This window comes from Cottoperca gobio, chromosome 6 (genome assembly GCF_900634415.1).
Source record: "Cottoperca gobio chromosome 6, fCotGob3.1, whole genome shotgun sequence".
Lineage (NCBI taxonomy): Eukaryota > Metazoa > Chordata > Actinopteri > Perciformes > Bovichtidae > Cottoperca > Cottoperca gobio.
Genome location: NC_041360.1, coordinates 3503573 through 3531531, shown reverse-complemented (window position 1 = coordinate 3531531; position 27959 = coordinate 3503573). Strand labels below are relative to the sequence as shown.

Below are 27959 nucleotides of genomic sequence, written 5' to 3'. Positions count from 1 at the left end.
CTTTGCACAAACTAACTTTATGCTGTCAGCTATAGTGTTAGTGAATTTTACACTCTTTACAGTGTCCGGCTCAAGTTTCTTCCTTTAACGTGTTTTGTCTTTGTTACCTGCGCTTGTCAGAGTGTCTGAGTGTCAGAATGATTGGGATGAACTAACGTTAAGTTATTAGCATCACCTTTTCATAGAGTTGGCTTACATGTTATAACCTTTGCAAAATATATCTCTGTATATATGTATACGTTATTTCACATCATCAATCGGACATTTAAAGTGTAAAGTGACAGTTTGTTACTTGACAACATTGCCTGTTTTAGTGTGTTTGCAATGTGTCTTAGAGATGGCTCTGTTATAAAAAGCGCAATAGAAATGAAGATCTTTCATTTACTAAGCCCACACACGTCTGTGTGGCGTATGAGAAACATGCAGCACTTTCATTGGACTTTTTCTCTCTCTCAGCACACACACACGCACACCAGTGCTAACTGGAGCTTGCGATGGCGTCTGCTCCACCAGTATTTAGGACAATTTTCCTTTCACTCCAAATTTCAACAAAAAAAAGTATTATATTTTCTCATTGTCAAAATATCTGGGTTGGATCTAGAAAACATGGACAGGCGAGAGCGGTGCATACCTGTCAACCCTCCCGATTATCCCGTATTTTTACTTCTATCCCGTTTTTCTCCCATTTAAATATTATCCCGTATTTTTAAACTTTCAAAAAAGTGTCCTCCGGTACAGCAGGTGGCAGTATTATGTTTAACTTTAGCTGAAAAACGTTATCCGGCAGTAAACATACAGAAGAAGAAAACAGGAACAATAACACACAAGAAGACGAAAGCATATGGATGAGAGTCACAGTGAACGGGAGATAGATGGAGACGCACACGGCGGAATAAGCAATGTTTGCCAGCATGAACAATCGTCCAAGCACAAGCACGTCCAAGAGGCACAAAAACACACACTGTCAATGACTTCATGTGTGACAAGAACTGTGTCGGAGGCAAACCAAGTGACCAAAGCTGAGGGAAAGATGTCGATGCTTTGCGCTAAAAATAATGTAGCCTTCAGCTTCTGCGATGATTTCAGTCGCAGTGTAGCGACATGTTTCCCAACTCTGCCATCGCAAGGAAGTAGGCTACTCGTCGGGGGAAACAAAAGCCACACAACTCATCAATCATCAAATAAATTGATGATAATAACTAATAAATAAAATACATAAATCTTATAAACATGTCTGTACAAGTAATACATACTTTAAATAAACATGTATTTCCTGAATGTATATACCCGTCCCTTATGTGTTTACGTTTACATTGGTGGCTGACAGCTGTTAAAATATTCCCTTATTTTGAAATTCCAATGTTGACAGGTATGGAGCGGTGTCACTGTCATAAGCACCGGCTGCCGGTGAAACAGCAGACGTACGTGTGTGTACATGTGTTTAGCTGAAAGGTCGAGCAGGTTGTCCTGGTGGAGCGGACGCCATCATAAGCGGCAAGCGAATATTACGCTGCGTTCACAGTGCTATGTGGAAGTGAGAAGTCCTATAGTGTGGCTGGTGAACTGCACAGTCTGTCATATTTTATTTCTCTTATACTGATATTGGTACCAAGTACGGTCTAAGACAGCTTTATTTACTGCCAATCACGGGAATATGGTGTATAGAAAGTGTTGAATCATACTTCTTGCGGTACCTATGTTCCCTGAAGGCAACATGATTGACAAAGGTCCTCAGCCTTCTTTGTTTTGCTGTCACTCACATTTCAACATCCCTCTCAGTTGAAGCAAATTTCTTGGCTTGCCGGACATTGTTATATGCCAACCTGTTCCCAGATCTCTGCAGTTAACTTGGTGAGCACAATGGGATCATAACTGATAGGAATGCTGGACAAAGATGTCCGACTGTACAGCATGTACAGTAATAAACTGTACATGTTGTGTACCGGTCAAGCATGTTATGAGGCTGTAATCTGTCCACACTGGAAAAGTGGCAAAATAAAGAATAGTCACAACATTCAGAATGCAGACAAAAAACGACTTGATTGATTTTCAAGTTTGCTGTGGACTGATACTATTCTCCCACAAAGCAATGCATACCGGAAATGGTGGAGCTGCTCACAGCTGGAAAAATAAAACTATAATTTGATGGTGGTGAAAAAGAGCATGTTATAAGACGTAATAATAACCATTACCTTATAGAAAAAACATTTTTGGCCTCTGTGATCAGTTTATTTAGCATTGATATTTTGAAGTCGCAGTTTGATCGCCATCTAACGGTGCAATATGTATCAAACAGTTACGTTTGTGGATTTATTGTAAACCAACTGCATGAAAAGTACACTATACGGATAAGTTCATACAATACTAGTATTAGTAGTAGTATGGAATTCAGGCACTGTACAGTTTAAAAATCAGGTCCAAAGTTGTTGAAGCGACCCTTTAAAAAAATGTATTAAAAAAAGAGTCCAGCGTGTAGGATTTAGCGGCATCAGAATGCAACCAAAGGAAGACCCCTCTGCTCAGCCCACACTTTACAAGCGTTTTGGAGAACATCCTTTGGGGTTTCTCCATATTTGGCCATGCTTACATGTATTTCTGGTGCTTGGGTGTCTCATTGTTACAGTTATGGTAAAGGTGAGGATCCCAACGCCTAATTTAAAAAAGTGTACAGTGGTAAAGTGGCCCCCGTTAGAGCAGGTGGCAGTATTATGTTTAACTTTAGCTGAAAAACGTTATCCGCCATTAAACACATAGAAGAAGAAAACAGGAACAATAAGACAGAAGAAGAAGACGAAAGCATATGGATGAGAGTCACAGTGAACGGGAGATAGATGGAGACGCAGTTGTACCTGCCAAACAAGTTAAAACTTTATGCAAGTAACTAGACAAATGGGAGGAGACCTTCCCTTATTTAATAAAAAGCAGAGTCGGGCAAACTCGTGCTTTTTGTAAAGTGTGCCATTCAGATTTTAATACATTTTAATGCAATTAAAATACATACATCTTATAAACATGTATGTACAAGTAATACATACTTTAAATAAACATGTAATTCCTGAACCCGTCCCTTATGTGTTTACATTTACATTATATGGGTTGGGGCTGGCTGGCTCAGAGCTGTTAAGGTATGGGCGAAGTCCGCCAGAAAATTTCCCTTATTTTGAAATTCCAATGTTGACAGGTGTGATATATACACACAGACGCTAATCACTGGAACGAGACACAGCTGGAGGAGGCACGCAAAAACATATGGGCAGGGTGAATGGACACAGGAGGATCAAATCAGGGGAGGGCAAACAGTCACAGATGGAGGGAAAACACAAAGACAGGAAGTAAAACTAGACATGACACAAGGGGAGTGAACTATTCAAAATAAAACAGGAAGCAGGAAATCCAGGTTCATGACACTCATGCTACCTACATGTGCTCATCCATGAGTCTGAGGCTGATTAAGTTTCCTTTTTTTTTTGTTTTAAACAGGTGTTGCAGCCCTGGTCATATGCACACTGTCTACTTATAACATTAGATATATATTGAATACATTGATTACCTTCTATTATACTGTGAACTGTGAAATAAACTGTAATGTAATACTGTACTGTATTATTTATATTACAAGGCAGCACTGACCCATGCTGGAGGCATTTCAACAACTCCTCACTGAAAATAACCAAAGCATGCTGTAAACTGGCAAGTGCAATACAATAAACCAAAAAGACAGACCAGTCTCTATCCAAATGTTGCTTATTCAGACACATCTCTGCTCACACGAACACTCTGATCCTTGCACAACATTACATTGATAACTCTGCTGTCACTATCACTGACAGAGCGTAATAGGTATTTGTGATGGGTGCACAACTTTAACACCTGATCTGGAGAAGTAAAAGAATGCCTGGCACACATAACAATATAAAGGCAGCTCTGACGTGAATGACAGGGTACCACAGAGCTTAGAAAGGTATTTCTAAATTTCTGATGTCTCAGGTATGACCCCTGATAAACTTACTTGCCTATCATGTCGCTCTCTGTCCAGGTAATCGTCCCTGCATCATACTAACATGCCGTGTCCATCCGGGTGAGTCCAATGCCAGCTGGGTGATGAAGGGCACCCTGGAGTTTCTGTGCAGCAGTGACCCGGTGGCCCAGAGTCTGAGGGAGGCCTTCGTCTTCAAGCTCATCCCCATTCTCAACCCAGACGGAGTCATCAACGGCACGTGAGTTGAAGGCATGAAGAGTGACCCGCTGACAAACTGCAACAAATATAAACGGAATAGAATAATAATTGTTCCATCTCTCATTGTTCTTGTATAACGCTGAACTAATTGTACTGTGAGCAGTCTGAGCTTTATATTTGAAAGGTTTTGGGGACTCACTCCCCCATGAGGAAACATCAATATCAGCACAGTGCGGAGTGTTAATGCTAACCTCGCTTCACTTACATGAACAGCTGCATACAGCTTCCACAAAACAAAACAAAAAAGTAAAAATGCCACACATCATGGTGTGATCCATCACAAAGTATCACACACATATTCTCAGGATGTTTATCTGTGCAGAGCTTCACTCCTGTGGTATTGCTTTTTATTTAGTTCTCCACTGTGACTGGGAAACCTATTGTTTCAGTTCTCATTAAAGATATGTTTCCACATTGACAACTTAATATGAAAGCTGCAATAACTGCAAGACTATCGTAATCTGCTGCAGAGTTACTAAACAGCTTGGTACTATTTATTTATATAAATTTAATTATTAGTGTATTTAGTCCTCATACATGCATTTTAAAATTACTCCTATCTGGTGTCATGTCTCACAGGTCGTTGTGTGAGTGGGCAGTCCTTATTTCATCCCTCAGATCCACATTATGTTGGAAGATGGTGTTAGGGTTAGCGTTGGACATGAATTTTTAATTAAAATCTCTGTGTTGAAAATCTTTGTTGCTGCAGAATGTTTTTCAATTTAATTCAATTGCATAGGCTTTATTGGCATGACACTTCACATGCCAAAGCACAGTTATGACACTTAAAATACAATGAATTAAATAATTTCTCAGTGTGGTCGTAATTAATAAATGAATCACCTTCCGGTAAGAAATGAACAAATATAGAAGTTAGAGTAAAACTTGTTTAACAGAATTAAATAGTTTTCAGCTGAAAGGACAGATAACCTGCAGCTAGTGTGCTGCAAGTATCTGACCCTGAGTAAGGAGAAGACTAAATGATAAATGTCCACGACACTCATGTGTTTTTTTTTTCTTTTTCTTATTTTATAGGTTTTAACAAGACAAACAAAATAAAGTCTCTCTAATTGCAGATATTACTTTGGATAAACAGGTTTGATTCTGACTTTTACTTGACTAGTAATGAAAACTGTTCACAGTGTGTCACATTAAAACACAACTATATGCATGGTGCAAGATACTGTACTGTGCTAGTGGTTATTAACTCAACCGTTTAACTTGTTGAGCAGTCCCTGTTCATGCTGTGTCTGGACTTCCTGTTTCAGCTGCTGATAAAAACAGTGAGACAACAAACTGTCCTGATTTATTTATCTGTCTGCCTCCATCCATGAACAGGCATTTAGTTTTTTCTGTGTGTGTGTGCATGTGTGTGTGTGCGTCTGTGTGTGTGTGTGTGTGTGTGTGTGTGTGTGTGTGATGTAAGTCTTGCAACACAACGCTGACATTTCACAGGAATTAAGTTGGACACTGTTGGGATTTACTCATTGTGCCGTTAGCTTTCTCCCCATCTTTCTTTTCTCCTCGGACTTTCATTCGTTCTTTCTGAGGTCAATTCTCTGAGCTGGAAATTAGTGTGAATCTGGAACAATATTGCCAAAGCATCAACAAAGCTTTATTTGAGATCACATTCCTTGTTGGTTTGTGTGTATTTTGGGTCCTCACAGACATATGAAACATTTATTGCAGGGACAGGAGGTTCTCTCATCAATATTAGATGAGGACGTTTTCTTTTTCTTTATTTAATTTGCTCATGTTATTTGCCTGATTAGCATGGACAAAAATGTCATGTCTTTTAGGCCACATTTGTGTTTCACATACGTAACGTGTCTCCTGCTAGTCTTGTGAAATTATGTTGGAAAAAAAAGAATAAAATCTTCCACCATGGGAACCTGCCAACCTACTCATCCTACTCTGTAGGTTTGTCACTGTGGGTGGATAAACATAAATTACATTGTCTTTTCATCCATTGTTAATATAAACATCTATATATTAGTGCAGCCAAAGTTTTAGTTTGCAGTCCAGTTTGAACCCAATGATTTTGCATAAGGATATCAGCAGAGTCGTTTAACAAATGACTAATACAAACTAATAATGCCACATGATGTGTAATTTCTGTAAGCAGCTCAACCAAAGAGTTGTTCTCTTCCCTCTAATTGGGTTAGGGCCCTTGTCCTTGGCTGTAGCTGCAGTGTTGGTAATGGAGGAGGCGAGGATGGACTCGATGATGGCAGTGTAGAAGTTCACCATCATTGTCTGTGACAGGTTAAACTTCTTTAGCTGCTGCAGAAAGAACATCCTCTGCTGTGCTTTTTTTTATGAGGTTGAGTTCTTGGCAAGGAGCAACCTCCGGGGCATCCCATGCGGAAGTGCCAAAAAAGCTGCCGTTCCTCAAATGGCCACTTGAGGCTTTCTCCAAAATTGAGTCAATCTCCCTAGACCCAAATGTTAAAATGCCCAACTTAACAGCAAAAATAAACATATTTACAGCCTGGTAATAAAAACGGTTTTGATCTCTATAGCCTAGAACCCCCTTCATGACAACTGTATGGGGGGGGGTCACTTTGAGCTACAGGTGGGTGCCATCACTTCTGGCTAGCCGCGAGCTGTCCGCTCTGCTCGGCGACTCTGGGCTCAGTTTATCCGAGGCACAGAACTTGACCTCTCGCCGGTGTCTGTGGTGGTGGTGCCTTTTGGAGAATTTTTCAAGCAAATATCAGACGAATAATATGGCTTGCTGTGCGGTTAAAACAGACCATTCAAGAAGTCTGTCCTCCAGTTTTTTAGGTAAGTGAAATTCTAGTATTATTTCCTTTATATGTTAGCACTAATGAGCAGGTACCGGTGTATTTAGCCAGCTAATGAATTAGCCTTGGGTTAGCATTAGAGTGAGATGCACAGCTGTGCTAACGATGCTAATTGGAGCACTATAGTCAAAACACAATTGAGAAAAGTTCAAATTAAGTGCAATAATACTTTTGAACATTGTATAACCATTTTCTCTTTCTCAGAGGGCAAAGAAGAACAGCCAAGACAAAAATTAAAAGATGACATCATGTGATGGTTTTGTTTGAAGATAGCTTTAAGACTAATGCAGAACAATTGCTGAGAAACTATATCTCTATTGTGAAAAACAAAGATCTGCACACTGAATAGTTTTGAAGGCCCCAGAGGACCTATCATTTATTTGCAACGTTACGACCTCTGAGTAAGTATTGTGGTTATTGTCAGGCTTTTATCGTGCGGCAAAAAATGTAAACACATAGTCGGCGGATGTAATGCACTTATTTGCTACGGGTGCACTCGATCAGCAGATTGTTTTGTTTTTGCCTATATATTTATATATTTATTTTTATATTATATTTACATATTTACTATATACAGGTGCATCTCAATGAATTAGAATATCATGCAAAAGTTATTTCATTTTATATCATTAATTCAATTCAGAAAGTGAAACTCATATATTATATGGATTCATTACACACAAAGTGTGTAATAAATCCCCTACCTTTTGCCACTCCCATCACCTAGCAACTCACAGAAGTTATCAAGCGCAGTTGACGGCTTACTTTAGCATTTTTTCCCAGAGAACGGAACCAGAGATAATACTTTTCTTTTCTGCATAATGTATTTTAGATGGTGGAGGGGCATCCCATACACACTCTGTAGACCACCCCAGATGATGCCCCCCATCAGGAGACATCAGGGGCTTTATTGTGGCAGCCCATCCAAGTCCAGCAGCAAACTGTATCTGTATATACTGTAAATGTTATTATATTGTTTTATAATATGTTTCTGTTTATAATAATCATTTTCTTTGTTCGATCATTCATTTCCATTCATTGATAAGTAATTTTCTAAATTAAATAATCCCTTTTCTAAATTAATAAATCATATGTACTAATTAATTCTTCTTGAATCTTGAAATCAATTAATCAATCAGTTGCTAAGTTTTCATTCATTTGAATTTATAGTTCATATCAATTAAATACACAATATATTCATCATTATATATATTATTTATTTTAATTAATTTACATTTCATTTATCATCATTCCTCCAGCAGAGAGAAGAGTCAAACAGCAAAATAAGTACACATATTATAAATAATAAAATATCTATAATCAATCCCAACGATTGCATTAGACATTTTAAGTGATATTCAACTGTCAGAAAACCAAGCTGGTAATATGAAGTATAAATTATCTATACAATCGCCACAATCTATGTAAAATATAAATCAACATTTAAAACTCTTAGGTTTGAAAGTTAAGGCGTTAAAAGTTGTACTTTCAAAGGCTAACTTAGGTCGGATGCCGGCAGCAGCCCCAAACAGCTAGCTTAACTAGCATCAGCGCTAACGTCCCGTAACTTAACCTATAACTTTAGCTTTTAAGGTCCTTTGATTTTATAACATTTGTATCGTTAGCTATTCAAGTGAGTTGAACCACAATACGTACATTTAAAAGTATATCCATTTGCCGCTACTGCTGGGTCACTGGGTCGGGGGGGCGCCATTTGTCGTCAGAAAATAACGTCTCTGGGCGCGCAATGAACCTTAGAACACGAGCGGCCGTGAAGAATCCATCAGATGTATCCTCCAAATCCTGGAAAAGAAGGCCACATTTGTCGGCTGCATTTGAAGGAGTCTCCGAAATGGGCAAACCACAGACGACAAATGGCTGCAGCCCCTGAATTGAGATACAGCTACAGTGTCACACTCTAATCAGCTAATGAACTCAAAACACCTGTAAAGGTTTCCTAAGCCTTTAAATGGTCTCAATCTGGTTCAGTAGACTTCACAATCATGGGGAAAACTGCTGACTTGATAGTTGTCCAGAAGACAGTCATTGACACTCTCCACAAGGAGGGTAAGCCTCAAAAGCTCAGTGCTAAAGACCAGCAACAGGGATAACCGCAGCCTTGAGAGGATTGTCAAGCAAAGGCCATTAAAAAATTTGGGGGAGCTTCACAAGGAGTGGAATGAGGCTGGAGTCAGTGCATCAAGAGCCTCCACGCACAAACGTATCCAGGACATGGGCTACAACTGTTGCATTCCTCGTGTGAAGCCACTCCTGAACCAGAGACAACATCAGAAGAGTCTTAACTGGGCTAAGGAGAAAAATAACTGGTCTATTGCTCAATGGTCGATAGTCAATTTTGCATTTAATTTGGAAATCAAGGTCCCAGAGTCTGGAGGAAGAGTGGAGAAGCACATAATCCATGTTGCTTGAAGTCCAGTGTGAAGTTTCCACAGTCAGTGATGATTTGGGGAGCCAGGACATTTTAGAGCATGCTTCCTTCTTCTGACAAGCTTTATGGGGATGCTGATTTAATTTTCCAGCAGGACTTGGCACCTGCCCACACTGCCAAAAGTTCTAATGCCTGATTTAATGACCATGGAATCAATGTACTTGATTGGCCTGCAAACTCGCCTGACGTGAACCCTATAGAGAATCTCTAGGGTACTGTCAAGAGGAAGATGAGAGACAGGCGACCGAACAATGCAGACGAGCTGAAGGCCGCTATCGAAGCAACTTGGGCTTCCATAACACCTCAGGGAGCAACAAGACAGCAGAGTAGCAGGCTAGAAATGTAGAGTAGCCTAGCTTCTTAACCAACTTGTTAGCTTTAGCTAGTTCGGTACATTTGAGCTAGGTGTGTGGGTTTTTAGCAGCGATGCCAGCCTCAGCTCCACCTCTTAGCCCACTTTTTTATAATATTATTATTAGCCAGGAGTTAGGCTGTGTTGTCACTGGTAAGATGGCGACGGCAGGAGCCGCCCACTTTGAGCTTCACAGCGGCATTGCAGAAACGTGGGTGGCGTCACGTACACTACGTCCATTATAGATACTCTATGGAATGTGGACTCCACAGTGTCGACTGAGTAGGGGGTGCTGCTTTCTTCTGACAATCTACAACCATCTTTACTGTTTTTAAAGCAATGAGCTCTAAGTTGTTCTTACAATGATGATCTGCAGGCCTGTTGGATCTATACAGCTAGATGAGAATGTCACAGTTTATTGTGATACTGATAAGCCACACAAACACATATATAATACACACAGTCATTTAAACACTAGCTGTGGGTTGTGATAAAGCATACAGAATAAAATATTCCCAATAGCATTCATTGTACACACACAGAGGCATGAGAGCAAGCAGCCGCAGTGCCGGGCAGTGGGGAGTTAATGTTGTGGAAAATAACAGATTACAAAGACTTTTAACTGTGTTACATCGCTGTGTTTCTCTGTGGCTGCTGCCCTGGACAGAGCGGAGACTGGTAGGCCAAGGCACGAGAGACCTAGATAAAGAGAAGAGAAAAGAGATTAGAGCAGAGAGATGAAAGTGAGGCAGAGACAATCAGCTCAAGACAGAAACAGAAGACGGAAAGAAGAAACTGCTCTGGCCTTGGAAAAAGGAAAAAAAAATAGTCTGAAAGAAATACACAAAGTTTTGGGGAAATGTTCCCATTGGACAATTTATCCAGGGAGTCAGTGGTTTCCTGCTGGTTTAACCTAATCAGGAAATTAATACAAAAATAAACAAAAAGCCGTCTAGTCGGCTGAAAACCCAGTGAAACAGGAAGTATAAAATGCATTACAATAGTCATTGGACCTAATTCTGTCTTTACAACAGTTAATAAGTGGAATAATAACATAATATAAAATAATATATTACCGTTGTTTTGTAGAAACGCGTTTCAGCTGCATTTTTCAATCATCCATCATGCACACTTTTCACAAAACAGATCAATTTAAATGAATGTGTATCTGCGCTAGCCGTGTTTCAATCACTGCAAGCTGAAGCATATTTTCTTGCTTTATGTCTATTCTTATGACTTACGAGTCTATAGTAACTACCTAGTATTGGGCAAATTATAATGTTGAGATGATAATGATGATAAATAAAAAGTCAGAGGATCACCAGTTATTTATTATCTGAGACATTTCACCCAAAACTGCATAAAATTAAATTGTTTTAAAATTGCAACTTGGGCTATAAACTACCCTATAGATAGTCTTCAGTGCTCATGACTCAGCTGTTGGCTGCTGCTTTCAAAGAAGCACCTCTTTTAGCTTCCTGTCATCTCTCAATACAGACCAACAACACCCCAATGTGATGATCCATTTATAAAGCTTCATTACCTTAGCACAATAATTAGCCTTTTACAGTGTTCGACAATGTGATGAAACCAGAAATCAACTGTTCCCATAGTATGGACCAACCTGTTCTCACTTCCAATGCGTCAAATACTGAAGCTTGCTCAGTGCCCCTCTGAATCTGATACACATGAGGATGCAACCATTTAGCACACACATGTGACACAGTAGGCTTTCAACTAACTTGAATGTAAACACACCCGCGCCATTATTAAAAGCAAGAGCTACTGACGTTATATGAATTGCGCGAAAGTTAGAATATAGTGGGTTTTGGTAGGGTTGGTTGGGTCAAACAAACACAAGAATGTCAGGCAGGAGTGTTTGTGTCCAGTGTGAAACAAAAAGTTAGTGTAAAACTAAAAGTATATGATTATATTTTGTTATGTTAGTCAAGTGACTCGTTTGTCACTGAAGTTGACACCAACCGCAATCTTTTCCAAACCTTTACCAAGTAGTTTTGTTGCCTACACACCTAAAGTTCCTGAGAAGATGGAAGTTTATTTTGAAATGGCACGACAGATGTAACGAGCAGAAATGGACACTTCAAAACTGACGGTAGAGGGGTACCTAGAGCTTCATAGCTTGACGAGTAGGGCCACTGACCAAGCTGCCATTTTTGACAAGTTGGTTATGAGAATGTGTTGCGTGGACATGTTTCATGCTAGAAATAATATCGATTACTGAACATTTTTCCAACTCTTAATACACATCACCAAGGTTAACAACAGTTAAACACGACAACCAAACAACTAACACAATAAGACTCAACCTTATTCAATATATACAATTTATATACAAACCTACCATAACTGCTGAATAAATCACTTGCATTGAGATAAAAACTGCAACATTGTGTGTATTCAAGAAAGAAGACACGAAGGTCTCAGACTCTTCAGAAAATGAAAGCCGGTGATGTCACGATACTCAATAATGATGATAATAATAACAACAATAATAATACTATTACAGAAAGAGAACAACAGCAGCAGTGGCATCAACAATATTAATACTAATAGTAATAATTACTCACTGTACTTGTATGATTAAAAGACCATACATGTTTTCTTTCTTTTTTTAAACAAACTGAACATTTTGAGTTTCAAAGAGATATTATTAATCACAGGGCTGTTGTATTGAAATGCATTAGATTGTCATCTAAACAACATCTAAAAACAAACTCAAATATCAATTCCTTTTTAAAAAATCGACTTTTAAATCAAAACTACTTGGATCCACCTTTTTCAGTATCATCTAGATTCAAACCAAAAGTGAAGACCCTGCTCTGCCATTTCCTAAAGAAATTGTTGGTAACGTCACAGCAGTAGTAGTGCTAAGATTGTCCACACTCACTGACTAATTCATTGGAACTAAAGAAAGGGGCATTTGTCAAAGTGGGAACAGTAAAGCTTTCAGGACTCTTTACTGTATTGGTTAATAGCCCAGTAATTCATCTCTTGTGTGGGAGTCAGTTACCTTCACACACTTGGTTTGAATATATTTACGGGTTATTGACTTTGATTGATTACACTTAGCTCAGCTCAGTCAACTGACTACTAAACACATGTAACAAACACACACTCACACACATGTATGTTAACTCATACACATGTTAAAAACTCTAGAATGATGAAGACATGTTTTCCCCATCACTAATTAGGACTATCCAGTATATATGGTTATAGGGGACCATATTACACACACACACAGATTCCCATGTCCCGACTGTCTAAAACAACAGAGTTTAGAATTCATGTGACATAATCTTGAGATTATTGCATTTCTTATCATCAGAAGGTTCATTACAATAAAAATCAGAGCACACAGCCACTCTGGACACAACAGATGATACCAAATTCATAATCTAAGGTGGCAGCACTAAAATTCATGCTGAATAAATAATGTGATCGTTTCACTAAAGAAAATGATTAATTTTAGCTTTAAGAAACACAGAGCCAGTGTTTTGGGTTGATATGAAAGTACAGGTGGATATAGTTAAGAATAAGCCAAATGTTAAAGTACTGTATATGCTATGATCAAATTACATACAAGTTACTTATTCTATAACCTTTAGACTGGTTGAAATAAATGAGCATTTATACCCGAAACCGTGATTGACTCTTCTTTGTGTGTTAATCTCTTTAATAGACTTTTGTGAATCATTGTTCAGAATTTGTTGTCTAACCCATTGGTCCCCAGTGGCCCAATGCCAATACCAGTACCGGTCCGTGGGTCATTTGGTACCGGGCCGCACAAAAAGATTTAATAAAAAAATATTTTATTTTGAAAGGTTTTATTTTGAGAAATCACCAGATACATCTTACAAATTAAGCCCACAAGCAACAATGAGTGGAAAACAAACGTCTTTAAAGAGCTTTTTTGGAAAAGGGAAAAGACCCAATGAGGAGACATTTAAAAGACAATATCAGGAGTCCTACTTAAAATACGTGTTTATCGCCACAGGTGATTCTCATGTGCCGCTCTGCATAATATACAGGCTCGCACATGAGGCAACGAAGCCTTCATAACGGCTTCACCGGCACCCAGTATTAAAAGACAAGCCCTTGGAGTTTTTTGAAAGAAAAAAACATGAACAAGAAGCACATAAACAATTACTGATGGCCACCACATCAACACATGCGAGTGCACTGAGAGCGTCATACTTGATACAAAATAAAACCTATTAATTTAAGATTATTATGACATTATCGAGTCCAATTATTACACAATTGATGTTTTTTACCTATCCGTCCAATAATGTAATAATTATTAAATTAACAAAAAGTTATTACATTATTGTTTCAAATATATTATTAAATATTGGTCAATTATTATATTATCTGCTTTTATTTAATACAAAATGAAAACATTAGTTAATGGCGGTTATTATGTTATCTGCCCTTATTAATTTTTTTATTTCTACAACTGTCATTCTATTTTCACACATATTAAATAAAACTAGTTTAGTGGGGACATTTCACACTCCCTTATTGGGGATCAATTGTGTCACACAGTTTCTACTGAACCTCTGATGTAAGGTGTGGTGTCTTGAGTTCACAACATGAGTTTTAGTTGAACTATCATCTGTATCTATGTATCACACGCTATATAAAAAAACACCAACTAGTAACATAACCAACGGCATATAACTCACAACACAAATGTCCTGCCTGTCTCTTCTGTGATGTGTCTCTTCAGGAATCGCTGTGATCTGAACAGTGAAGATCTGAATCGTCAGTGGAGTAAACCGGACCCCGTACTCAGTCCAACCATCTACCACAGCAAGGGCTTCCTCTACTACCTCAAAAGTATAGGACGGACTCCACTGGTGAGACATGTGAACCTGTTAGCTCCATGTTACTTCTCCTCAGACGTTGTGGTCTGGAATTAGGATCAGAATCTTACTGGCAGAATAGTTCATTGCTAAACTGGAAACTTGACAGACTGAGAATACAGAGTCTACGATCTGGCGATGTGGAGGAATCAGGACCAAAGCTTTGTAGCTGATTGGGATTGTTGGAAGTTGGTAGCATAAGTGATTAAAAACAAGTCTAAAAGTTAGACCCTGTCCTTTTCTTTCTTTCTATCTAATTCAAATCTGAGACTATCCCATCAATTGCTCTGATGCTGTTTCCTTATTTATCTTTCTAATTCACAGAATGAAAGAGATTCCAGCTGCAAAACTGAAAAAACTGAGTACATTTTCAAAACAATGGGAAACAACAAAATGACTGACTGATTATTTAAAATGTCCATCACAATACCTGCAGCCCATTATTCAGCCAATTTCAGTGTTTTTGTCTTCCTAATACTAAAAGGTAATCCAATGAGGCTTTAATGAGAAAGACCAATAATGAATTGACATCGATTGGCTTTTTCATTTGTTACAAATTAGAGTGTGCAGCTTGTTTTTCAAGCTTAATTGAAGTAATTAACTGCCAACTGTTGATGTACACTGACATACAGTGAAAGCATGTGCACTTTAAGAAGGACCTGGTTACCTTTTTACAGCAGGTGGTTTGCATTTGAAAAAGATGATGCTCTTGGATACTGTCCTTACCAGAAAAACAACCGTAGTGATTTTCAAACACTATCTAGACCTCTCTTTACAAGTGACATTGTTGAAGATCCACAAATCCTTTCAGCATCGTGGTATACTTGTTTGGCTGCAAACTTTGAATCCAAAACAGGTAATTTGTGTGATTTGTGTAAACCCCATGAGTTTTTGAAATTTCAGCGGTTGTCTCTCAGGCTGTTCGTTGCCTGTTCACGTCTTGGTGACGCAGGATAATAGCTGATTTGGATCTGAATTTAAAGGTTTTATATTCTAAATTCAGAGCGGAGGGATTGTCTCCACACGGCTAGCCGCTAACGGTTCTAGTGAAAACAGTACAAACAACGGCAACAGTGCTGACAGAGCAAACATTGTACACGTGAGGGAGAAGAGGAGGGTAGACATTATGCTTATGCCACAACAAAACGGTTTGGGACGACGTTATCAGTGGGAACCACTATATGAGCGCAGTGCAGAGCAGCGGCCATTAGCTAGCCACACACAGGACTCACATGCACTAACATGCACACACTGTCTGCATTGCCTGGCAATGCAGACAGTGTGCACAAAAAAGCACAAAAAAGCTGGAATTACACACACACAGAGGAAGAGAGACTTCATTCTCCGCTCAGGTAGACGTTACTACACTATATCTTTACATAGTTATTAGGTGTTTGCTGCTATATTAATGCTAAGTAATGTCAACCCAAGAAACAAAAAGAAAAACCTTCAATTGAATTAAATAGATAAATACTAGAATGAAAGTAAAAGAACAAAGAGACAAATGCTGTTAAAAAGTACAGCACTTAAAGTAGATTTCTATCATTTATCAGGTTTGAAGATTTTATTACAGCAGGTATCATTTTCACTTCACTGAATTATTCCAGATGAAAATCATCGTAAACCCGGGGACTCTGTTTGAGATGCTTCTCAAGTATCTCAAATCTTTATTATCAGGATGTTTAATGAAGCCCTACAAAGCTCTATCTCTCTCCCTTGTGTGTGTCTTCCAGGTTTTCTGCGACTACCACGGCCACTCGAGAAAGAAGAATGTGTTCCTGTACGGCTGCAGTGTTAAGGAGACTCTCTGGCAGTCTGGCTCTGCTGTTAACACTGTGGGATTGAAAGAGGACCCTGGATATAGGGTAACACACACACACACACACACACACACACACACACACACACACACACACACACACACACACACACAGTTTATTGTGCTAAGTGATCCTCTCTTTAAGTCCCAGTGGTGGAGCACAGTTACAGATTTAAAACTTGCTGCAGCTTCTCAATGTTTCTCTCTCTCTCTCTCTCTCAATATGACTGTCAATAATCAAATGCATTTATTGATGGTTTTGTTAGTGTAGTTTGGTGTGTTTGGTAATTGTTTCTTGGCTGGGATAGCGTCCTCAGGGACTCTTTCCCTCTATATCCAGCATGGAGTGCAGGTTCAGCCTGAGCACTCTGTTCTCCTGGGACACTACAACCTGTGCAATACTGTGCATCCAGAATTGTGTTAATAGTGAGCAGTGTCACTCTGAACGGCATATATCTGCATGTTTCCACACTTGCAGTTCCCTCCACCCAGGTCACCGTGTCTGGTGTGCCCCCCGTCCAAAAGCTGGCGAGCAGCTTTAAGGCTGTGGGCTTAGGTCAGAGGTCACTAACAGGCGTACGCGGTCAGAGTCCGGACCCAGACCTATAATCAATAAATTATTAAAGGATTTTCTATTTTAACAGGCGCAGCTTTTCTCGTTTTTACGGCACTGGTTTAGCTGTTCAGGAAACTCATAGACCAATTGCATGCGAGTTAAGGCATCCCACGTGATGCTACTCAGCCAATCAAATCTGTGCATTCCAGGCGGCAAACATTACGACTCTGAATACAAACAGATGAGAGGCGAGTGATAGATGGAAAGACGAGTTAGCGATACAGGGAGAGAAGACGGAGAAAGGGAGAGAAACACTGACAAAGAGACGAGTGAGCGGCAGACGGGGAGAGAACAATAACTACTCATGGCGCTCTCCAAGAAGAGAGAAGTCAACAGAGCTTTCAACCCAGAATGGATTCATTCATGTTCATCCTTCCCACTGGGAGCACAACACCAGTGTCTCACATTCTCAGAGACCGTGGTGCTCATTACAAGTGGTGATGTGAAACGCCACTATGAGGCAAAGCACAACGTTTTTGACCAAACAAACCCACTCAAGTCTGAAGTGTCTGAGGGCACAGAAAATAAGCACTCAGAGCACAATGTGATTTTGATTTGTGACAAAATAAAGCAGATAGGCCACCTGTCAGTATCATCAGCCACAGAGAACAGTTTAACCCAGGATGTGCTAGCCTGGGTTAAACTGTTCAATTGTTAAGATGTGTTGAGACTGATTTATTCTAACATTGGTTGAGACTTAAATCAAGATGTGAAACAGTTAAAGAAAAAGGGAAACTCAAGCTGCTGCTACACTTTATTTTATTTTTCTAAGATTAAGCACTTGATTTTAAGATGCACAATTTTTCAAAAGCTATTTTATTTATTTTCTCAATTTTATTTTGAAATGCAGCCCGAGAAGAACATCATACATATCTACAGTATTATATATATATATATATATATATATATATATATATATATATATATATATATATATATATCTGTATAGTTCAATGTTAAGTGACAATAAATATTGTCTAAATGTTTTTAAATTGTACTTTCTTTATTAGATTTGACAGTCAGTTGTTGATGACGTGCAGACATTGATACAGCTACTAGGCTACTTCAATATATATCACACTAATTCATAATGCAAGTTAGACATTATGATGCGCCGGACCTTTGCTCATGGAACTTTTCTCATAAGACATTTTTATCAACACCCTCATATCGGTGGGATTTATTTCTACAAATTTGTCGAGGGAACATTTTTCACACCAGCAAAAGCACTACATTCTTTTTTCTTTGAATTTTAGTTGAATACCCCTGGCTTAGGTGATAAGAGTCTGCAGAAGCAGATGTATGGAGGGTTAAACATGACCAGATTAGTGCAGCCAGGCTGAAAAGAGTTTACATTTCACATAGTTTTAGCAACAGGTTACTGAACAGTTACATTCACCCTGACACCCTACATTCATTTAGTCACTTTATATTTGTATATCTCACCAAACACTAAATGCAGTTCATACGGGCACTTTAATGTTAAGCTGCTTCAGGACAGGGACTTCCGTCAGAAGTTTGAGACATTTTGGGGAATCTGGAGAGATATGATAAAGGATTTTAAGTCACTAAGTCAATGGTGGGAGGTGGGCAAGCCATCCACATTTGCTGTCAACAATATATAAGTCATTCTCAATTGAGAACTAATAGAGTCATTCAGAATTTAAACAAAAAACTAGAGGGATGTCCTTTCTGCGCACGGACAGATACCATACACCATCTGTTTGTTCAGTGTTCCAGACTGGTTAGACTATTCAGACAACTACAGTCATGGTTTCAGGGCTAAGAACATCTTATTACCTGTTTATTTATGGTCCACAAGAAAAACAACAATGCAGTACACACAATAATGAATTTCATTTCAGGACTGGACTCGATTCGGAAGACAAACTGTATTATTTCTGTGTTGGGTTTCGGTTTGAATTTGTTTTGTTGTCATTTTAATAACGGCAAAACTACTGTCAATGAAAACAACTAGAAATAAAACTCTGTTTAAAATATTTTTAAAAAACAAATCCCCCCCCTTCCCCTCTCTCTCTCTCTCTCTCTCCAGACCATTCCAAAGACCTTGGATAGTCTCGCACCGGCCTTTTCTTTCAACAGCTGCAACTATTTGGTAACAGCAACAACTCAAATAATAATCTGTTTGAATATAAATTATATTTAAGACACTGGAGAAATCCAGTATCTTAAATATCATTGATAGTATAAGGGCTTTTAAAATGTTCTCCTGTACTTTTCATTAGTTTACAGTAAAGTCACAAAACAATTATTGTGATATTAAAACCAAATCATGTTTGATCTGCTTTTTGACTTGAACAGGTGGAGAATTCTCGCTCAGCCACAGCCAGGGTGGTGGTTTGGAGGGAAATTGGCGTGCTGAGAAGTTATACTATGGAGAGTACTCACAATGGCTGTGACCAGGGAATATACAAGGTGTGTGTGTGTGTGTGAGTGTGTGTGTGTGTGTATGTGTGTGTGTGTGTGTGTGTGTGTGTGTGTGTGTAAGTAAAACGGTTATACATGTGTCTAAACATAATCTCCTGTTTGAGCTCCACAGCCCAATGAAATAGAAAATTCTGCCCAGTGAGGTAGCACTTGTGACAGACACAATTCACATAATCTAATCCTATTGTATGACAAAAAATATCATCAAATATAGCTGAAACGGATATGTTACTGTTTTCATGATAATAAGACTAAATTATTGGTTACTATAAAGTAAAGAAATTCAGTATAATACAATAAGATACATTTCAGTTCTATTGTTTTGAGATCAGCAATTATAATATGAAGTATGTTAAACTCCTTGTAAAGTCAATAAACCATAAATGTTATGAGGAATAATATACAGCTATATAATTACATTAAAAATAATAGTACATGAAGTAAATGCAGAAATGGCTCAGAACCTACCAAAGAAGCACGAGTGTGGAAGACCGGCAGGGGAAAGGAAATGAGAGTGAACTGAACTATATACACATTACTAAATAGTTTGTTATCTGTAAATGTGTTTCTCCATTGTTACCCTTGATTTTGGGCCCTTGTTAACTTGTTACATACATTTCAGTCTAATAATACCCAGATATACTCATTGTTATTAACAAGCTATTGCCTGGTTATCACTGGCAATTATTATTACTTAATTTTAACCTTTATTATCAAACTATTATCATGTTATTAATGAGTTGTAATGTTAAGTCCTCTTCTGGGCACCATGAATAGCTGAAGCCAGGAGGACAATCGACCAGCAGTTCTCTTGTGTAAGAAGTCAAGACGGTCAGAATCAGAAATCCTGCATTAGTCCCACGATGGGGACATTTATCTTGTTACAGCAAAAGAACAAGAAAGTAAAGTGGAGAGTACACAATTAAATAGAATAAAATACAATAACAATAGTGTAAGTACACAGTCGTTGATAAGTTGTAAGAGTGAATATTGCACATGAGTGATAATTGCACACAGGTGGAGGAATAGTGTGTTCTTGGTGTGGTGGTCTACCAGGGGCCGTGGTGAGGGGCCGTGTACAGTCTGACCGCTGCAGGGAGAAAGGACCTACAGTATCTCTCCATGAGACACCACGGGTGAAGCAGCCTGTCACTGAAGGAGCTGCACAGTGCGGACAAAGTGTCCTGGAGGGGGTGGAGATTAAGGTCCTCTTAAGAAAAAAAAAACATTTGTCATGTCTTCATGCTCATTTTCCTGAAATTGGACATAAGCAAAATCTCCTTGCGCAAACACAAAAGTGTGTGACCACAGGCCAAAGTATTTGGAATATCTTAAAACAAACAATAGGGTTTGGAGATGTGTTGGTTCCTGTTAAGAAAAACACACAAGGTGTCACGTGTGCAACAAGGGAAGGACCCAAACTTGGAGGGATAGGTAGGAGGTGTATTGAAGGGGTTTCCAGGGAAAGGGGACGGAGGACGGAGAACATCCGGCTCGTGGAGGCAGAGGGTGAAGCGGGTAGCAGGGAGCAGGCAGGCGGGTGGACAGGAAGCCAGGGTTCCTGTAGCACAAAAACCAGTAAGAGTTAATACAAAAAACACACAAGTAAATGTACTTGAATCCACAATTCAAGCAGCCAGCGCTGCAAACAACCACTGTAGCTGAGTAGACGATCTAGCGACGAGTGGCTGAAGACTGGGGTTGATATACAGGACTGTCTCAGAAAATTAGAATATTGTGATAAAGTTCTTTATTTTCTGTAATGCAATTAAAAAAAACAAAAATGTCATGCATTCTGGATTCATTACAAATCAACTGAAATATTGCAAGCCTTTTATTATTTTAATATTGCTGATTATGGCTTACAGCTTAAGAAAACTCAAAAATCCTATCTCAAAAAATTAGAATAGTTCCTCAGACCAAGTAAAAAAAAAGATTTATAACAGCAAAACAAAATCAAACATTTGAAAATGTCCATTAATGCACTCAGTACTTGGTTGGGAATCCTTTTGCACGGATTACTGCATCAATGCGGCATGGCATGGAGGCAATCAGCCTGTGGCATTGCTGAGGTGTTATGGATGCCCAGGATGCTTCAATAGCGGCCTTTAGCTCATTAGCATTGTTGGGTCTGGTGTCTTTCAGCTTCTTCTTCACAATACCCCACATATTCTCTATGGGGTTCAGGTCAGGGGAATTGGCAGGCCAATCGAGGACAGTAATGCCATGGTCAGTACACCAGTTACTGGTGGTTTTGGCACTGTGGGCAGGTGCCAGATCATGCTGGAAAATGAATTCCTCATCTCCATAGAGCTTTTCAGCAGACGGAAGCATGTAGTGCTCTAAAATCTCTTGGTACACAGCTGCATTTACTCTGGGCTTGATGAAACACAGTGGACCAACACCAGCAGCTGACATGGCTCCCCAAACCATCGCTGACTGTGGGAACTTCACACTGGATTTCAAGCAACTTGGATTTTGCTCCTCTCCAGCCTTTCTCCAGACTCTGGCGCCTTGACTTCCAAATGAAATACAAAACTTGCTTTCGTCTGAAAAGAGGACTTTGGACCACTCTGCAACTGTCCAGTGCTTCTTTTCCATAGCCCAAGTCAGACGCTTCTTCCGTTGTCTTGAGTTCAGAAGTGGCTTGACCATGGGAATACGGCTATTGTAGCCCATTTCCCGGACACGTCTGTGAACAGTGGCTTTTGATACCTGGACTCCAGCTTCAGTCCACTGTCTTTGAAGCTCCCCCAAATTCTGGAAGCGACTCTTCTTCACAATGCTGTTAAGGCTGCGGTCATCTCTCTTGGTTGTGCAGCGTTTCCTGCCACATTTCCCCCTTCCAACAGACTTTTTGTGGATGTGCTTTGAAACTGCACTCTGTGAACAGCTTGCTCTTTGAGAAATTTCTTTTTGTGTCTTACCCTCCTGATGGAGGGTGTCAATGATGGTCCTCAGGACAGCAGTCAGATCAGCAGTCTTCCCCATACTTGTGATTTAGTTTACTGAACCAAGCTGAGTGTTTTTCAAGGCTCAGGAAACCCTTGCAGGTGTTTCGAGTTAATTAGACGATTCAAGTGATTCGTTGAACACCCTACTAGTATACTTTTTCATGATATTCTAATATTTAGAGATAGGATATTTGAGTTTTCTTAAGCTGTATGCCATAATCAGCAATATTAAAATAATAAAAGGCTTGCAATATTTCAGTTGATTTGTAATGAATCCAGAATGTATGACATTTTTGTTTTTTTAATTGCATTACAGAAAATAAAGAACTTTATCACAATATTCTAATTTTCTGAGACAGTCCTGTACTGCTGGGTTGATGAATTAATGGATGGCAGGAGTGAGGTTTGAAGCAGGTGAGTTGACTGAACTGCAATCAAGGGAGAGTGAGGGGGGCGACACGCCCACAACACAGACACATACACAGAGAGAGAAACAAGCAGGCGACAAAGGGGAAACACAAGGAAGGCAAGACAGGAGGCGTGGTCGTGACACAAGGTCAGTTACCATTAAGTCACGGCGTCTCATCAGAAGATTTCAGTATTTACATGTGTAAGAGGCTGACACATGCTCAGTTTTTTGCGTGCTCAAACTGATTGTTGTCAATGTAGACGCCAGAGGGTCTTGCTCAAACACCAAAGCGGGTGCTTCCAAGTGCCTATTTTTTAGGCCGCAACCAGGGTGCAACGGCTGAGACCTGAGTTTAAAGTTGTTAAACTTTTTGAACTCAGCAGCGTGCACCGTTTGTCATGTGACAAGGAACAACCAATCACAGCTGGCAGATATCTCTCCTTTCTTCTGTACATATTAGTCTTCGGTGGATATGTTTTTGGAGAAGTTGATCACTAAAATGTCACATGATCATTAATATCCTTTTGCTCTCGTGTTTCTGACACACACACACACCACACACCACACACACACACTCACACACAGAGCAGAGCACAGACAGAAACAATGTTTTCTAGGGAAAACACTGCTGTCCCACAGACAATATTTTAATACACACTCGGAAGAAGATCAGTCATGGTTAGCCGGTTATGGTCGCATAGCAACGTCAGGCGCAACCTGCCTCAGTGAATGTTTGCACAAGAGTAGGCACCAAACGCCCGACCGACTCGCCTAGCGTCTTCCATGCAAAGACGCATGATGTGTAAGGGCCCCTAAACTGTATGTAAAGTAAGCAGGATTTTGGAAAGGTGTGAGGGTGTGTGCCTTTGTATTTGAGGATGATTCCTCAGGATTTTGTGTTGCTGGATGCAGCAAATGTACAAACATCTCAAATATCTGACCTTTGGTTTCCAGTATATCTTCCTGTGAAACAAAGTGTTGGATGCATAGACAGACTTACAGTACATAATCATCATTAGGCCCATATATATCCGCATTGTGAGCTGACCTTTCATCACACATTGTTTACAGTCTTTTTCCATCACATTTTTCTTATCAACTAATTTTACACGCTTTTTATTTCCAGTGGGGACTCACCAGTGTGATCCGCTTGCTGAATGTCACTTAATATGTGTCAAAATGAGGACACAAAATGGTATAATTGCTTGCCATTTTACTATAAAGAATGGTTTTAGGGGAGAGGTGATGAACAGAGCGAGGAATATACATTACAAAGGTGTTACATCAGGGTTTACCTTGAGATGTTCTTAGGAAGCCAGATACAATATTTAGCAAATGTATGATGTAAGATGTTGTGTTTCATTTGATTTCGTTTGAAAGGTAAATGGCAGACAAGATAAATAATAGTTTCATGAACTATAATTGAATATTAACAAGAAATAATACAGTATATCTCAAAAGTGAGTACACTCTTTAGATTTTTGCAAATATTCTGTTATATCCTTTCAGGGGATAACATTATCCTACTGAAACTTTGATATAACTTAAAGTAGTCAGTGTGCTGCTTGAATAACAGTATAGATTTATTGTCCTTTGAAAATTACTCAGTACACAGCTGTTAATGTCTAAACAGCTGGCAACAAAAGTGAGTACACCCCATAGTGAACATGTCCTAATTGTGCCCAATGATGTTGTTTTCCCGCCCTGGTGTCATGTGACTCGTTAGTGTTACAAGGATTCAGGTGTAAATGATAAGCAGGGCTGTTAAATTTGGTGTTTTGGGCACAATTCTCTCTGAATGCTGGACAACATGGCACCTCATGGCAAGGAACACTCTGAGCGGCTGAAAAAAAGGATTATTGCGCTTCACAAAGATGGCCTTGGCTATAAGAAGATTGCCAACACCATGAAAATGAGTTGCAGCACAGTGGCTAAGATCATACAGCGGTTTTCCAGGACAGGTTCCACTCGGAACAGGCCTCGCCAGGGTCGACCAAAGAAGTTGAGTCCACGTGCTCAGCGTCATATCCAGAGGTTGGTTTCCAAAAATAGACGTGCGAGTGCTTCCAGCATTGCTGCAGAGGTTGCAGAAGTGGGATGTCAGCCTGTCAGTGCCCAGACCATACGCCGCACACTGCATCAAATCGGTTTGTATGGCCGTCGCCCCAGACAGAAGCCCCTTCTGAAACCGATGCATAAGAAAGCCCGCAAACAGTTTGCTGAAGACAATGAATCCAAGAACATGAGTTACTGGAACCATGTCCTGTGGTCTGATGAGACCAAAATAAACCTGTTTGGGTCAGATGGTGTCCGGCGTGTGTGGCGGCACCCTGGTGAGGAGTACCAAGACAAATGTGTTTTGCCTACAGTCAAGCATGGTGGTGGCAGCATCATGGTCTGGGGCTGCATGAGTGCTGCCGGCACTGGGGAGCTGCATTTCATTGAGGGACACATGAATTCCAATATATACTGTGACATCCTGCAGCAGAGCATGATCCCCTCTCTTCGGAAACTGGGCCGTAGGGCAGTTTTCCAACATGATAATGACCCTAAACACACCTCCAAGATGACAACGGCCTTGCTGAAGAAGCTGAAGGTTAAGGTGATGGACTGGCCAAGTATGTCTCCAGACCTAAACCCAATTGAGCACATGTGGGGCATCCTCAAGAGGAAGGTGGAGGAGTGCAAGGTGTCCAACATCCGTGCGCTCCGTGATGTCGTCGTGGAGGAGTGGAAGAAGATTCCAGAAGCAACCTGTGCAGCTCTGGTGAATTCCATGCCCAGGAGGGTTAAAGCAGTGCTAGATAACAATGGTGGTCACACAAAATATTGACACTTTGGGCACAATTAGGACATGTTCACTATGGGGTGTACTCACTTTTGTTGCCAGCTGTTTAGACATTAACAGCTGTGTACTGAGTAATTTTCAAAGGACAATAAATCTATACTGTTATTCAAGTAGCACACTGACTACTTTAAGTTATATCAAAGTTTCAGTAGGATAATGTTATCCCCTGAAAGGATATAACAGAATATTTGCAAAAATCTAAAGGGTGTACTCACTTTTGAGATATACTGTAGCAGTTAATAGCAGCCATGACTAACAGCTCACTGACAGCTAGTGTATGGTGTCCTCTCTTATAGTACTGCAAAGTTACTCTGGATAATTCCAGAGTAAACAAAAGTTGAGAAACTAGTCCAGCCTTAGCAATGTAATGAGCAAACAGAATAAAGAGAGTGAGTTATCACCAATACAAAAAAACTGTTGATTTCTTGAGCAAAATGGCGTCATCACTCGACATGTGATTGCACTTCAGTGGAGTATCGCGACACAGGCAAAACGCATGACAGCCGCAAGCACGGGGTCTACCTCACAAACCAACAACACTTTATGTAAGCCTACACATCATGATACATTTATAGATTGAACAGTTATTCTGCATGATCACCGTTTTCTCAAAAAAACATTAACCTACAAACAGCATTAACCTCCTGAATCAAGCCTTGTATCCTGCACAATTAAGCTCTGTTGTAGGTCTTCCTATGACTATTAATACTAACTTTGAATTCAAAGTTAATCTTGAAAAAGGTCTGACGTCACTCACTTACTCACGCACGCTTACACACACATACATATTCTTCCTTATGTCATTTTCCATGCAGAGCATTGAAATGTCACGTACTTGAAAGTGGTTGTTAAGAAAAGTAGAGGAGAGAGAGAGAGGAATGTGGCACTGGATGAGTACAAAGTCAACAAAATAAAGCTCTGTGGTAGAAAGTCGAGAAAATGAACACTCACACAAAACAAAGCTAAAAGAGCTCCCTACAGCTTTCTGAATTCACTAGATTTTTAAATTTCAAACGCTTGTCTCTCAGTCTAGACTAGAGAATGGAGTTGAGAAACGATGTCCATGTTTCACAAATAGTCAGTTAACAGTTTATCTTTTAGGCTAAACAAAGCTAAATAGTTGTCAGACGATAGCCCATGGGTTCCCAGTTAGCATTCTGACCAATGCCCTTCGCCTCCTTTGTTCTCTGTACTGACCAAAGACTGCTCAAAAGTCTAATACTACTTAGCGGCTACAAACACTAAATTGGTGAATGCCACAAATTTATTTTAAATCACTCATCATGCCAATTAAGAATTAATTAAATTGTAGTTGTTCTTGCATGAGGCACAAAGTTTCCATCCGAAAAGAAAGCAAACGAATAAAAAATGGTCATGTATAAAAACCTGTGTGTGTGTGTGTGTGTGTGTGTGTGTGTGTGTGTGTGTGTGTGTGTGTGTGTGTGTGTGTGCGCAGGGTCTGCAGACAGGAACTAGGGAGCATCAGGAGATGGGCATGAAGTTCTGCCACAGTCTGCTATCTTTAACCAAAGACATGAGTGCTCTTTACAGCCCAAACCTCATCAGCCGGATCGACCTGGACCACAAGTCTCACAAGTAAGACACATCCTGACAGAGCCTGTGACATGTCCATTGTTTGTCAAAATGGCTTCTTAGGGCTAGAACAATTAGTACAATCCTCCACAGTGAGGACGTTGTCCTGCTGGGTAAACTTCAAGTGGCAGGTTAAAAGGTAAATTATTATAGATAATGCATGTGCAAAAATCACATTGTGCCACATAAACCTTACATACTATTGATGTTGGATATTTATTCATAAGTGTGATATTTATTTTGTGTCTTGATTTCCATAGTTTTCTTGGCGATGACTATGTGGAGAGTATTTTACTGGATGTGTTGTTTAGGTTTATGTTGGAAGTGTAAGTAAGCAGAGTGAAGGGCAGAGTGAGATTTGGCAGCCCAACAGAAGAGGGGTTGTGGAGATTTTCCAGCAGAATTTAATCGGTGTGCAGTCCTATGTGGCATGCATATAGGTGTCTATGGTGTTTTGTGCTCAGTGTGGACAAATATTGGATTCTATAAAACCTATTTTAAACATGTGTAGTGTACTATAGGAATAATCTTGTATTGC

General features: G+C 39.7%; 1 protein-coding gene across 1 annotated transcript in view; it reads left to right on the top strand.

The window, feature by feature from the left end:
* The window catches only part of agbl1 (AGBL carboxypeptidase 1), a 130766-nt gene that overhangs the window by 89818 nt on the left and 12989 nt on the right, over nucleotides 1–27959 (top strand). Inside the window, exons 21-26 of the mRNA XM_029434166.1 lie at nucleotides 4037–4217; nucleotides 14599–14728; nucleotides 16468–16599; nucleotides 19223–19285; nucleotides 19492–19605; nucleotides 27285–27424. Of these exons, the coding sequence (XP_029290026.1) occupies nucleotides 4037–4217; nucleotides 14599–14728; nucleotides 16468–16599; nucleotides 19223–19285; nucleotides 19492–19605; nucleotides 27285–27424 (760 nt within the window). The remainder of the gene's footprint in view (nucleotides 1–4036; nucleotides 4218–14598; nucleotides 14729–16467; nucleotides 16600–19222; nucleotides 19286–19491; nucleotides 19606–27284; nucleotides 27425–27959) is intronic.